The sequence below is a fragment of the Malurus melanocephalus genome, unplaced genomic scaffold, assembly GCF_030028575.1.
Source record: "Malurus melanocephalus ecotype Western Australia unplaced genomic scaffold, MMel_1.1 scaffold_46, whole genome shotgun sequence".
Lineage (NCBI taxonomy): Eukaryota > Metazoa > Chordata > Aves > Passeriformes > Maluridae > Malurus > Malurus melanocephalus.
The window spans coordinates 256,269-271,185 of record NW_026623278.1 but is presented as its reverse complement, the minus strand read 5'-3'; the positions used below and the strand labels follow the sequence as shown (position 1 = coordinate 271,185).

General features: G+C 41.2%; 1 protein-coding gene across 2 annotated transcripts; it reads right to left on the bottom strand.

Annotated features, from left to right (window-relative positions):
• Nucleotides 1-461: 461 nt before the first annotated feature.
• On the bottom strand, nt 462-12,104 carry RNF138 (ring finger protein 138). Of its 2 annotated transcripts, none has more exons than XM_057364996.1 (7): nt 11,656-12,104; nt 10,609-10,774; nt 9,040-9,155; nt 6,222-6,287; nt 5,623-5,728; nt 4,699-4,806; nt 462-3,241 (listed from the first exon to the last, which is right to left on the bottom strand). In XM_057364996.1, exons 1-7 carry the CDS (start codon nt 11,766-11,768, stop codon nt 3,173-3,175), a joined length of 744 nt encoding a protein of 247 aa, XP_057220979.1. In that variant the 5' UTR covers nt 11,769-12,104; the 3' UTR covers nt 462-3,172. The 2 variants fall into 2 exon arrangements, with proteins under 2 accessions (XP_057220979.1, XP_057220978.1); XM_057364995.1 differs by having other exon boundaries at nt 6,222-6,290; nt 11,656-12,099.
• Nucleotides 12,105-14,917: the final 2,813 nt, after the last annotated feature.

Sequence of the window (14,917 nt, the reverse complement as noted above, 5' to 3'; positions counted from 1 at the left end):
AAACCATCTAGCTGCCACCTTGCTGGTTAAAACTTGCAACCAGCCCCAACTTACTGGCAATTCTTTCCTCAGAAAAGCATTAAATCTTCTAAGAAAAACTACCTTTAAATAACAAGGTTTGCAAATGATGCCAAGTGTTACAAACCCCTTTCCCTCTCCTTTTAGGATGTTATTTCTCTATTAACATTGCATGAGACAGCAGCATACAAAYATGAACGCAAGAAAAGATGCATGAAGTAGACTTTGGCCAACCTATCATTCTTTCTGCTTGCTGGAAACATCCAAAATAAGATATAAGGTAAATTGTCAGCTCATAGATGCATCATCAGTGACATCTCATCATTCCAGCAGCTCAATTCTAAAAATTCATTTGAATTCAAAAAATTCAAAGTGAGTAGACACACAACTGACCACATATTTAAGTTTTAGAAAGCATCTAAAAAGGAAGAAGTAGCACCAAGGAAATTGATCATCTTTATTATGCAATGAAAAGACAAAWAGAAAATAAAATACTTTAATAAGAGAAAAACCAGAAGGTACAATTAAAACATAACATATTGAAACCATACATAATGCAACATGAACATGAAAACATTGTTAAGAAGCAATCTTCTAGTAAAGATTCCATGTTTTGAGCATTACCAATCAAATACACAGCTTTTTGTGCATGTCTGAGTTTCAGTGAGAAAGATCATGACCAGCAGCAACATATTTAAATAGTTTCACTTTCATTAAACGCTTACCTAGTGAATGTATTGGATGCAATCTCTTCATATTAAAAGTACAAAATCTTAAGCAAGGCAGCACCTGCCAATACAGATTTTAAATAAGGAGGATAAACATTTTGAAAGGGTTTTTTTGTATTGCATTAATACACATTTTTAGCTTTAAAATGTGTATTCTCTTAACACTTAAACATGACTAAAATGCTCAGCAACTATGCATTGTGACAACTAATTATTGCTATAGAAAAAATTGTTTCCCAGAGTTTTAAAATAGATGTAATTTCATTTTAAATTCTCAAGATATATTCAAGTAATAGAAAGAACTAGTTCCAGTGTCCATGAGGCATTCAGAATCTGTATTGGCTATAGGCATTTTATTGCCAGATCATAGAAACATTTTATTGAATCTAAAAAAGTTAACTAAACTTACATGTAACTGTTAAACTCCTTAGGAAATGTATGCAGTAGTAAATCACCATAGTATGTGGTTTTTTTTAAAAAGGTAAAACTTCAGCGTCAGATACCTTGAAGTTCCTTTCTGTGTAAGGGCACTGCTTCACAGCTGGCTTTACAGAGCAAAGTAAAAATCTAAATTTTTTTCTTTTGGCTCAGTAAACCACTCCAAATCAGTATGAGGTCACACAAGCAGTAGAGCTGACACACAAGTGAGAACACACAGACAAGAGTATGGGGGCAAGTAGGGAAGTTGGAATATAAGTTCCGTGTGTGGTCTGCTGTCAAAATACTGTAGTGAGATGGTAACAAAATGCAAGAAATGTTGTTATAAAAAGGATATAACCTTCAGACAAGGCTTTGGAAATATACAACTATTTCTGAAATAGACAACTTTCTCTGTATTTTAGCCAGCAATGCCTTCTGTCACGTTTTGCACTTACAAAAAAATTCTGATAGAAAAGTCAAGTTACAATGTATAGTGGTTCCAACACTCAATAAATTAGAACTTTCAGTTCGGAAACATGTTACATTGTAAAATGAGGCATTTCAACCTTAACAGTTTTGGAATATGAAATACCCCAGAATTTAAAGAATAATCAAAACCTGCTTGGAGAGGAACAGGGAGGCAGGGCACAAGAAGCAGATTGTACTTTGGTTGCACAACTGATATTACTACGCATAAATCACCAACTAGACTAAGAAAATTACTGGGGATATTTTCCACCACATGACAATGGGTGATGGCAATGCAGGATGCAGYCTGTCCTAACAGGTGTATGCTGAAAACACCATTTAAAGCTCCAAAACATATGCTGTGCAGCCTTCTTTCCCCTTCTCCATTTTAATATTAAATAAAAGATCCTGAAGTTTTTCAAATGGATCTTCTTTAAAATCAAAATTGCATTATTACTACTTTCTCAAATTTTAATGATGCTCTTGCTAGCAAGGTGGAAATCTAAAACAGGAACTCTCAAAATAGGCTGGTAACTATTTTAAAGTAAGATTTTTTTTCTTCTCAACTGTTTTTTGAGGCTTTGGATGCAAGAGATGTACAAGTTTTAATTTACCAAATAAAAGTTTTGGTAGGTGTGAAGCCAGTTAGTTATTTAGCTACACAGACTTTCATGTACGACAAGACACAAAAAAMCTTCAATTCCAAATGTAAAACCCAAAGTTCTTTAAAAACTCCAACAAAATCTGGTCACAGTCATAAGACAAAAAAGTCTAGCTTTTACATGTGATCTTGAATTTCTCAGAAAATATGTAATCTTCCTTAGGAGTTGGTAGTACAGAGAATAAATACTCCTCACTCATCACATTAGTAAGCAAGCATCCTATTTTAGTTATGCTCTCAAAGRGGAAAAAATAGATGTAATTACTTCTAGGCAATGGCATCATTCTTTCTCAATGAAAGGTGAAAAAAGCCCTGCTCTGCATTGTTCATCTACAGAAAAGAAATATTTTAGTATTTTGAGCTGTCGTTATTTTCAGTCACATAGCAATGGTAAAAAACAAATCCCAACATCAAAATAAAATTAGTTCTTGGCAGGACAAATGCCTGCCCTTGGCAGAAAGAGAAAAAAAAATAAGTTAACACRTAAGATACCTTCTGACAGCTGAACTTGAAGAAACCCAACAGTGCAACAGAACATCCTTGCATGTCTTTCTAAACATACTTTTAAAGTTGGTTTTGGTGAATTACAACATCTTACATTAATCATATGAACATGTAATTAACGGAGTAGTAAAAGTTACAGAAAATCAAGACAACAGAAGTTCCAAAAATGTCCCTAATTCCATAGGGGCACATCTCAGTAAAGCTGTCAAGCTTGAGTTTCAGCAAAATCATTTACAGAAGTCCTTATGAGTATGTAAAGAAGCTTAGCCCAAAAACCRGTTACTGAATGTTTTTATTAATATACATGTCAGATCGAAAACAGAACAAATTTTTCTCTCTGATAATCAAGTATGAAGATGTAGGGGGCTCTACTTTAAAAGTTCACATGACAGGATTCTTGAACTGCATTTTGGTATTGGGCTTCTTCATCAAGCTGAAGATTCTAAACAAAATGAAAACATCATCAAAATGGACAAACACTCTAGATATAGCACAGTCATTAGTTTAATTATTCATCTGCTATGTTTTCACATAGGAAATGGCACCTGGATGAAGACTCTTCATCTTTATGCTACTAAATGATTGTTTATATTGCACAGTACCTTTTATTGAACCAAGTACCAAGAGACACATGAGACAGGAGAGGAATCAGTTGAGTGGGACAAGGCTCATTAAGCAGAAGGGTCCGTCTTCTCTCCCTGGCTCAATTACATTATGGAACTGCCAGCTCAGAAAAGCTGACTGTATCATGCAATTCTTTTAACAGGGCTTCTAACCAGCCACAATMTCCTCCATTAATAAAACCAAAACGAGATCCCCAGACAACAGTAACCATAGATTGTTGAGAATATCTGCTTAAAATCAGAAAGCAAACATGGAACACAAAAAGTTTGCTACTGTTGCGGAAGTATCTTTCAGGTTTTTAATATGCCAGAATAATGCATCTTTTAAGTGCAATTATAACAGTTTCCCCAAAATAGAATTCCTGTCACCAGTTTTATGTCATCAAACGTGCACTCATGGTGAAGAGCCCAATCCCCTAGCTAGGGTATCAAAGAGCCCRATCCCCTAGCTAGGGTATCAAAYCCTAGCTCTTCAGGCCTTTATCACAGCTCACTCAACTTGAAGGACAATATACTTCATCTTTGCCATCCTGACCCAGTGAGACTGCCTGTGACTCAAATACAGTGTCTGCCCCACACAAAGCTCATGCAGCACACCCCAAAGCCTGTCAAACTCTGTAGAAACTACCACAAACTCTCCAGCTCTCTGATCCCACATATAGAACCCAAATGGTTGGCTTGACTTATGAATCCCCAACTGACTACATCTGTGTATGTAGTTCTAGATCTACTTCAAGGTCATTTACTCAAAGAGAGCCTGAAAACCAAAAATCTAAACATTGMTTAAATGACACATCTCTTTTTCAGTCTCTCTTACAACATATTGGAAGAGAGGCTGTAGGAGCAATACCAGATAAACAAGCTGCAATTTGAGTCCCAAGAATATAATTTAGCAATTCCTGCATTAAAAGGTCGATAATTTCAATAAAACAGAGTAGCATTTATTTTATTTCCCCCACAAGCAGTAGTAATAAACTGTTCTAATAAACAGAGTAAAAGTAATAAATAGTTCAGATTGAGAACACTAAGCCAAAGACTTAACACATCAGCTTGGAGCAGTTTAACTACTGACGGAGTTAAGACCTACTCCCAGTAGCMCTTTATGTACAGATAACAAAGTTTAAGAACAGACAGGTCTGCTTCCAAGTTCCATATAGGACAGGAACATAGCATGTCCAGAGCAGAAGTTTGGTAAAAAATTTTTATTTGGCATTTTGATTTTTAGAAAAAAATGTTACCATTTATTCCTTGACACATCAAAGAAGAAAAAGCTTACCACAAACTCGCCGTAGTCAAACTGGTGTCTTAGATTTAGATGGCTAACAAGATTTCTAGTAACCTGGTTAGTATCTGCCCAAGGAAGAGATACACAAATAGGACAGATCTGAATTTGGAAGGGGAGGGGAAGARACAAAAAAAAAAAAAGTTTATTGGCAACACAGAATGAATTAAAGACATGTTATACAGGAATAACTAGTCTATTACTCATCCACAACCAAAATACAATAGGAAACATTAACATCAAATATACTAAGCTTACTTTTCCTCAATTGTGTAACATTCAAAAACTACGCTTCAACTTCATTGATTTCTAAAGTGTTTCTCTTAGAAGTGGAAGATTATCATATCTGTCTGAGTCAACTTAGAAAAGAAAGTGATTACTGCACCCTACTTATTGTTTGGGAGAATTTACACACAATTGAGATGACCAAGCAAGCCATAAGAAAAAATAACACACCCTATATAGATGAAAATAACAGAAAACAAACAGGTTTTTCTCCTTCAGACACATTTGTTACCTTAGATTACTTTTCAAATAACTGTGGGTTTCACATGAAACAATAGTTACGTTACAAATGGGATTCTATAGAAACAGACCTGAACTACCAAATAAGATTGGTACTGAACAGACCTGAACTACCACAGAAGATTTAAGCGTCAGGCTCAAAAACTGAGCCTGTTTCACATCAAGATAAATGAGAGAGCCAAGTCAAAATGCCTTAGAACCAGCAGGATGGACATGAAACATTTTCACATCAAAGTCACTCCCCAATTTAAATGCACTGCATGAAGTACATTGTCAGTCTTTCTCAAACCACAGTGATTGTTAGAGATATAGAAAAGAGAGTGCACATTTAAAACTGTCCACATAATTACARTGAAAGTAGCTTAAGGAATATACATAAGCAACTCTACTTACCACAGGAACGATCTGATAAAGATGTCTATTATTACAGTGATCCAGCAAGCGCTGTCTGGTAAAATTGGCTTCCTGACACAGGGGGCATTTGAAGGTTGGATGTCCACTGTAAACAGAAATACAACAGTATTAAACAGAAAAGAGTTTCAGAAGTGGTGTTCAGAAAGCATATGAATGGAGCGATCTCATTATTTTCCCTTGCTTTGATAACAACAAAAAAACCTCCACAGCCCCACTGACATAGCAGCAGACMTAAAGGAGCCCCAGTGCTACTACCAAATTGCAAATCTGAAGTACATTTGCAACTGGTATGCTTAAATGCACTCTTCTGAGACTTGGGCTTCTTTTGTTCCCAYTGCAGCTACATCCTGGTTTTGCTTTTTTATAACACCTTTTAGTGCAAATCCTTCAGGAAAGTACTAAAAAAACCAAATTCTAACATACGGATACAAATGTACAACCAACTACAGGATTCTATAATACAGCTCCTGGTGGTTTCGGGTCAGTTTTTTGTGTTTTGTTTTTTGAGTTAGTAGAAGTTTGCACTGTGTCTATCTCAATCTATTTTARTAACAACTGTAGACAAGTAAGCAGCCTACCTTGGTTCTCCTTGCAGTATTTGATTATTAGCCATCTCACCAGGATCAGATATTGCATCACTCCTGCTACTTTAAAAGAAGAAAAAAAAATCCAATGAAAATTTAGAGTATTCTACTCCACAATCAACTATTTTTAAAAGTTTAACAATATTGGACATGGAGGGAAATGCATTAAGACCCATGAATTTCAAAGCAACATACAATGGTACATACTCTAACCTGCACAGTTTTTCTTTTGGATCAAGGTATGTCTCAGKATTTACAGAATCACTAAGGTTAAAAGAAACCTTCAAGATCATCTGTCCAACTGCCAAATCAGCAYCACYGTAATCACCCTTAACCATATCCCCAAGTGCCACATCAAGACACCTCTTGGAACTTTCAGAGATGGTGACTTCACCACTGCCCTGGCCAATTTATTCCAATGTCTAACCACTGTCTCAGTAAAAAAAAAAAAAAAAAAAAAAAAAAAAAAAAAAAAAAAAAAAAAAAAAAAAAAAAAAAATCTACTATCTAATCTGAACCTCACCTGGTGAAGTTTAAGATAAATTCATCTCATTCTTTCACTTCGAGACACAGCAGAAGAGACTAGCCCTCAACTCACTACAATCTCATCTCAGGTGGCTGTAGAGAGCAACAAGGGACTCTCATTTTCTCCATGACAAACAACGTCAACTCCCTCAGCTATTCTTCAACACGACTTGTGCTCCAGACCCTTCCCCAGTTCCACTGCCCTTCTCTGGACTTGCTCCAGCCCCTCAATGTCCTTGCTGGACTGAGGGGCCCAGAACTGAACACAGGATTCCAGCTGTGGCCTCCCTCGTGCTGAGTACAGGGGGACCATCGCCACCCTGGTTCTGCTACCCACACTATTTCTGATRCTGGCCAAGAAGCCATTGGCTTCYGGGCACACTGCAGGATCATGGCTCAGCTGCTGCCAACCAACACCCCCAGCTCCTTTATCACTGGGCAGCTTTCCAGCCACTCTTCCCCCAGCCCGTGGCACTGCCTGGTGTTGTTGTGATCCCAGTCCAGGAGGCAGCACTTGGCCTTGTTGAACCTCATCCAACTGACCTCAGCCCACGGATCCAGCCTGTCCAGATCCTTCTGCAGAGCCTTCCTGCCCTCCAGCAAATCAACACTCCCACTCAGTTTGCTGTCATTTGCAAACTCACTGAGGGAGCACTCAATGTCCTCATCCAAATCATCAATGAAGGCATTAAACAGGAGTGGCCCCAAACTGAACGCTGGGGAACACCACTGGTGACCAGGTGCCAACTRGATGTAACTCCATTCCACACCAGTCTCTGGGCCTGGCCATCCAGACAGTTTTTTCACCCAGTGAAGAACACACCCATCCAAGCCACAGGCTGCCAGCTTCTCCAGGAGAATACTGTGGAAGACCAGGTCAAATRCTTTTCTGAAGCCTACACAGACAACATCCACAGTCTTTCCCTCATCTACTAAGAGGATCACTTTGTCATAGTAGATCAGGTTGGTCAACCAGGACCTAACTTTTGTAAATCCACGCTGGCTGGGCCTGATCCCCTGGTAGCTTTGCACATGCCACATGATGGCACTCAGGATGATCTGCTCCATGACCCACCCTGATACACCAAGTCAGTCTGACAGGCCTGTAGTTCCCTGGATCACCCTTCTGATCCTTCTGGTAGAAGGATCATTACATTTGCTACTTTCCAGTCAACTGGAATCTCTCTGGATAATTTAATTACCATGGCTGATGCTTGGTGGCATAGTACACAACTTTATAGGAAAATGGTGTGTAATACAACAAACATTTAGTCAACAAGAACAGCAATGCAGGTGACAGCCAAGTAACTCAAGAAGCATTGTGAACTAGATGAATGTAAGACAGGTAGAATTTTTTAAGGTTTTTTTACTTGGGAAGGTGTAAATATTCAACTTTAACTTTAATGTATACACACAAATAAATTGGAAYTTTCAACTACAGCAAGGTAAGTTTTCTTATGCTGAGCACAAAATAAACCTTTTTCCTAAAGTAAGAATAAAGCAGAACATTTTAGAAAGTAAATTTGGTGAAACATTGCTGCAGCTAATTCCATAACAGCTTCAACTTTCAATATACAGATGTGTTGAAAATCAAACATAGAGAAGTTTAGACTGCTAAAAATCGAAAATCAATGGCAAAACAAAGTAAATAAAGGATAGGGTATATATAATAAAGTTCTGTGAAATGAACACATAAAGAGGCTTTTCAAAAATGACCAAAAATTCCCAACCTCTACCATCAGTGAGAATATATGAAGAAAAGGTTAGCTTTACTGCCTGAAAACAAATGGCAAGTGTCATTCGATTTTATGGTGTGTAACATACTGGAGKTCCTTATATATTTCATAAGAGATCTGTTTAAAAGAAATTCAATCAGAAAGCACAAGCTTACATAGTAATGTCTGGAAACAGGATACCCACTAAAACAAACTTAGGAAAGGGGAGGGGGAATAAAAATCGACAGGAACTTCTCCAGAGGTAAATATTATGAAACACATTACAAAGGTAAGCTGCTCAAATGCTGCCAAGGCAMGGAAAGCAAGCTACAAATATTAAATACTTTTTAGGAGAGTCTCCTAAGAAGACATTTCAAAGCCATCATGCAGAAAGGTGTTCTTCTGCCTGCTAAGAGTAAAGAATAAGACCTGAAAAAACTCCTATTTTGAAGCACAAAAATATGGACAATAATTACTGCAAAAAGAAGGATTGCCCTGGAAAAAAATACTTGCCATGGGGTGAGGGCATGGGGAAAGAAGATGCACTGTTACACACAGAACACCTTGATTACCTGTTCCCTGTTGCATCTTGGGAAATCTGTAAGTTTGGAATAATTGAAGAAACACCATATTCATCCTGATACTTCTTACACGTTTTATAATGCTGTCTCATCCATGAAAATCTAACCTGAAAATAAAATGCCAAATTACTGAAATCATAGTAAACAATCCAGGGACACAAGGAAGAGATAATTCTGCCAACAGAAAGCAATGCATGCAGGAATTATAAAGACATCATATGCAGCAAAAACCAAAACTTGTGTCTCCCTTTGGAGCTTGAACATTTTCTTCATTAACAGGACATCTCCAGTTCCTCTCTCCTCAGAGCCAGTGTCACTCTGTGAGACTGGAGATCATTGCCTCTCAAGCTGCTGGATATCTGAGAGCTCTCCCAGGGATGAAAGATTCTAGTGAACACCATCCAACTGAAACTACRCCTCCCATACCCAAGATCGACAGCTGATGAGCTATAACAGACAAGGGCTGTGAGGATGGGATAAGCATCACTGCTCATTCAGTCTGCTCTGGCCTGCTGTTACCTCATGCAAATGAACATTTTCTTTTTGACAGGGGAAGGAGAAAAAAAGGTGAACACCAATTTAGGGCTGCCTACTCATCTTTAATTCAAATTAAGAGAATGAGTTCCTTACATTCATCAGAAGACAACTGTGTTGGACATGCCCTAAATCTGAATTTCAGGTCCAACAGCACTGTCAGAAGGTGTTCACAGYCTAGATGCTGAACAAGATTGTATCTCACATGCCCTGCCTAAATTCCATTCAAGCTATTCTGTTTGGTTCTTCCTTCCAGTTTACTAACTTGCTATCAGTTTCTTTCTCCCCACTTTTCATCCTGATGAGTCACGTGGAACAAAGCAAGCAGTTGAGGATTCCATTAGTGCTGATCTTCACACTGGCAGAAGTCCCAAGTGAAATGAAACCAACATAGACTACCTGGATTTCATGCATTTTGTTATAACTAGAAAGTATGGCTGAAATCCTGCATCTGTTTATATCAAAAAAGACATTACTCCTGGTTTCAGTGGGGGTCAAGATTTCACCCAGTGTTCCAAAAATAATGACCCCTTTAGAAAGGAAATGAAGGGAATATAAAAAGACTGATGGCCAAGGAGGAAATTACATATGATTGATCATGCGGGTACTGCAAGTAATCAACTCAGATATTTTTGGTTTTAAATTCAATTTTATGGCAGCTCGAAGCAGTTACATTTCCATAATGAAAGTTTCTGAGGTTTTCTATATATCTGCAATTTTCATGYTCAGCTCTTTAACTTTCCTTTTGCCAGTTTTATAGGTATATCGAGTTTTTTTCCAGTTTTTGGAGACAAACTGGCACTCCACTTAAAATGCCTTTATTGACAATTCAAGATGCTCTTTCAGTTTACACCTCGTAGGTACAGTTAGCAGGCACTGCATGCCCAGTATATGCACAAGCCATACAAAACTAAATTCAAACTGCTACAGGCTCTTCAACTCCAAGACGAAAATGACACACAGCAAAGGCGTGTCTGGACAAAAACACAAAAAATTTATTCAGCTTTTTTAAAAGTTTTACTCTACCTGCTTCTCACAGCATCTACAGCCCCCAGAAGCTTTCTTCATACTGTTTTCAACATCTAGAGCCCTTTTGGGATACGTTCTTTCTTTTTTAGTCACGCTCCCCCGGCAGAGAGGACAATGTGTTCCACTTTCTCTTATAGCTGTCAAGAAGCACTTCCTGCAAAACCTAAATTGAAAAGTTACCACAAACACAGGTTAGCAAAATATAGAGTTAAGATACTTTGTCCTTGAAGAGAGCTGGGTGATTGTTAGGAAAAAAACCAAAAACAGAGATATCAGAGTAACAGTTAACCAAATACAAGTTTTATATTCAAAAGAAAAATGAAATAATAGTGTTTACAATGAAATATATGGAAAGCAGAGGAGCTTGGCAATGCACTCTAGGTAAAACTCCTATTATTTATTGWTTAGTATTACCGAGTTGCACACCAGATTGATCACTAATGAGATATTAAATGGTGCAGCAAGCACGTGATTTTGRACAATCTTATCAGTGTAATTCCTGTTTATTGTCCTTAAGCAGAGCCAAAACCACAGCAAAGCTTCATTCAGCACGCGTTTCCAGAGACCTCAGTTCACCAGCTTTTGCAGCTCTTTCCTTACACACCAGCTGCCAAAGCTATTTTGCTTTTCTACAAAGTAGCACGTTGTAATCAAACGTCCCCCTGGAAAAAAAAAAAATGCTGAATAGATGAACTGAAAAGAGAGAACAACTCACACTACCGTCCTTGTTCGAAAAGGAACGGGGAAAACCATGAAGTTAAAAACCGCGAGTTAGGTCAGACAGCGCAGCAMAACTCCCCCACCGCCGACCAGACACTCGGAGGGGGGAGGGGGMGGCTTTTCCTAAATGACCGGTCCTCATCGGCTACAAAAGAAAGAGGCGAGGGGAGGCTGGGGCACCACTGGGCTCGCATCCTCACCGCCAGCGGCTCCAGGCCGAGGGTCCGTGCGCCGGGAGCGGGGGGAGCAGMGGAGCACAAGGCGGAGAGCCGGAGGAGGCGAGGAAAAGGCTTGGGAAGGAGCGGGGGGGGTCGGGATACCCACACGTGCTGGCAGTTGGCGGTCCTCACGGGCGTTTTGAAAACCTCCTGGCACACCGGGCAGTAAAAATCATCCTCGTTGAAGCACGCCGGGGCCGCCGCGGCCGCCTCGGCCATGGCAACACGTAAGGGCCTTTCCCGTCAGGATCAGGGACGAGGAACAAGCCCCGCCCTGGCGGGCTGAGGAGAGCCCGGCCCCGCTCGCTCCGGGGGGGCGCCGCCGCGGTCCGGGAGCGGATGGCCGGGGGCACCGGCGCTGGGTGGGATCCGGGCCGGGCTGCGGCTGGGCAGCGGAGCGAGCCGGGCCTGCGCTCCGCCAGCCGCCCTTCGCGGCTCCTCCCGCCCGGCCCGGAGCGGCCCCCGCCCCGCGCTCTACCTGGCGCTGCCCGGGGAGGAGGGACCCGGCAGCTCCGGCCGCGCTCCCGGCGGCACCCGGGGGGGCAGGGGCGGGGCCGGGGTTTCCATGGCGATCGCCTCCCGGCCCGSCGGGGCTGCTACGACACGGCCGCCGCTCCGCCCTGTCCGTGAGGCTTCCCCGCTCCGCCCCCACCGCGCTGYGCCCGCCCCGCCGCCCGCCCGCGGCCCTGCCGAGGAACAGCGGCGCTCCCGAGCAGCTTTTGCACAGCGACAGCGCTCACSCTCGSGGCTATTTCTGGACCGAAATCGTCCAGATCACTTGTATTCGACACCGGTCAGGCCGCATCTCAAATCCTGTGTTCAGTTCTGGGCCCCTCAATCCAGGAAGGACGGTGAAGTGCTGGAGCGAGTCCAGAGAAGGGCAGTGGAGCTGGTGAAGGGTCTGGAGCACAAGTCCTCTGAAGAGCGGCTGAGCTCCCTCAACCCAACCCCAAGCTCAGGGGTTGTTCATTCTGGAGAAAATGAGGCTCAGGGGTGATATTTTCGCTCTTCGTCTGAAAGGAGGGTGTAGTTAAGTGAGGATCGGCCTTTTCTCTCACTTAACAACTGATAGGACAAGAGGAATTAGCTTCAAGCAGTGCCAGAGGAGGTTTAGGTCGGACATCAGGAGGAATTTCTAAAGAGTGATTAATCACTGGAATGGGCTTCCCAGGGACGTGGTGGCATCAGTGCCTCTGGGGTGTTGAAGAAAGGACAGGATATGGCTCTTAATGCCATGGTCTAGCTGACATGGTGATGTTAGGTCATAGGCTGGGTTTGATGAGGTCTTCTCCAACCTCATTGGTGATGGAATTCTGTGACTGGCACTAGCGGTGATTTTATGCAGTAGTTTTAGTGGTATTACTGAGAGTTGAGGCAGGTTTTCAGCCCCCTGAATGATTCTGACAAAAAAAAAATCGTAATTCAGTGCTATGACTGTGTGCTTTTCTTCCAGAATAAGTACTTTTAAGAAAAATAATCTAATGGTATAGTGATACCAACAGATTTCTCCAGGTAGAGAAGACTTTGACCTATTAACCACATCTGGCACTGACATCATCTGGACATAACATAAAACATAACATATAAACAAAAGCCAAATTATTGGAAATGCTTTAAAAATAAACATATTTGTAGAGTGTGTATCAATTATATTACTTTTTGAAAGTTGTAACCATAACAAATCTAAGATTCAGGCTAGGCCTCATTTTTGTGCTTAAAGATTATAGAATGGTTTGGCTTGGAAGGAACCTTAAAGATCATCTAGTTACAACATGCCCTTGGGCAGGGACACCTTTCACTAGTCCAGGTTGCTTGGCGCTCCCTCCAAACCTGGGCTTSAAYACTTCCAGGAATGGAGCATCCACCATTTCTCTGGGCAATCTGTTCCAGTGTCAGGGAGGAGAGGAAMTAGATCCTTCATCTTGGTTTCCCCTGTCTCCTTTACTGCAGCTGTATGTACCATAGCTAGATGTCCAGATGAGATCACTAAGTGGAGAGATCCCCCTTTCTCTCTAGCCTGAGGTTAAACTTTTGGGAAAGACTGCAAAACATTAAGACCTGTGGTTTGCATATGCTTTCAGTCTTTAGACATCCATTAGAGTTGTTTCTTGTAGCTGCTAGTGATCAGCAGCAATGATCACAAGAGGCAATGCCCACAACACTGGGCTTGTGGTTTGGAAGGGAGAGGGAACTACAGGGAGTGAAGCTGAAGCTAAGTTCTTTGTTCAGGAGAAGATGAGAGATGAACCATCTTGTGATTCTGTGAAGGATATCGGTTGTATGTTCTTGTTCTGTGGCAATTAGTATTACTTATTAATGTTATTATCTTCCTAAGCAAAAGCAGAGGCAGCAGAACAAAGTCAGTGACTGCCCTAAATGCCTTCTTTTTAGAACACATGGAGACAAAATTTGCATGCCTCTAAGGAGCAGGACATCTGAAACTCTGAAGGGAAGCACTTCCAAAGCCTTGGGCCCAAAGTGAGTTAAGTACTGCTGCCCATGCTTCAGGTTGGGATAAAATCTGGTGGAAAAGGCAGAACTCCTTGGGCACGGATGTCCCAGGAGAAGACAGGCCTGGAATTTGAGGTGTTGTGGTAAAATGTACTCTGGTAACTGTGGCTATGCTAGCTCAGGAGATTGCTCCTATCTTGCTCTCATAACTGCTGCTGAGGGTTATCTGGGCTGGCAAAACCTTGTCTTATTTAAAGTGATTATCTTTTTCCATGAAATGAAGCAGGAAGCTGGAATGGTCAATCTGGGTCATCATGGTTGATTAGCAGTGGTTGGTGGCAGTAACACAGCAGGTACAGCCAGAGGAAGACACAGAACGACATCTGAAGTGGTAAATAGCCTGCAGAGTAGTTCTGTTTGTGTCAGTGAGGATGACACCCCAGCTGAGTATCAGCTTCAGRTGCACCCCAGCCAGGCCATGACAGTACATGGAAAAGGAAGAATTACGGAAGCCTCAGTTCAAATGGTGCACAACTACCACTGAGGTACAGGCAGCATGGCCTTCAGTCTCGGCACACAGGAGGCTGACAGASAAAGGCTTCCAAGTCTTTTTACTCTTCTTGTATGACTTCAGCAAAGCTTGGCCCTATGCCTCAATTTTTCAGTGTTTAAAAAGGGAGCAGGTTTCAATCACTAAATAAGACTGTTAGAAAGTTTAATTACTGCAGGTAAAAAAGGTTATGTCTTGAAAGCAGGTGTTAAACACAAGCAAAGATTTATTACTAAAGCAACATGATAGATCCATTTGAACTTTGTTCAGGGGACTGCAGTATTTATCGATTAGTAGTTTTGGCAGGGGGAGAAATGGTGCAGGTGACTTGAGGGAAGTAAACTAGAGGAAGGTGTCTGTGAAGGCA

What these genes read in the sequence shown, in the direction of transcription:
- RNF138 (XM_057364995.1), bottom strand. Translation starts at nt 11,768, where the DNA reads ATGGCCGAGGCGGCCGCGGCGGCCCCGGCGTGCTTCAACGAGGATGAT. An exon ending in TTTATCAGATCGTTCCTGTG is followed by an intron (nt 4,807 to 5,622) that starts GTAAGTAGAGTT and finishes TTCCAAATTCAG; the next exon opens with ATCTGTCCTATTTGTGTATC. An exon ending in TTGACTACGGCGAGTTTGTG is followed by an intron (nt 3,242 to 4,698) that starts GTAAGCTTTTTC and finishes CATTTTGTTTAG; the next exon opens with AATCTTCAGCTTGATGAAGA.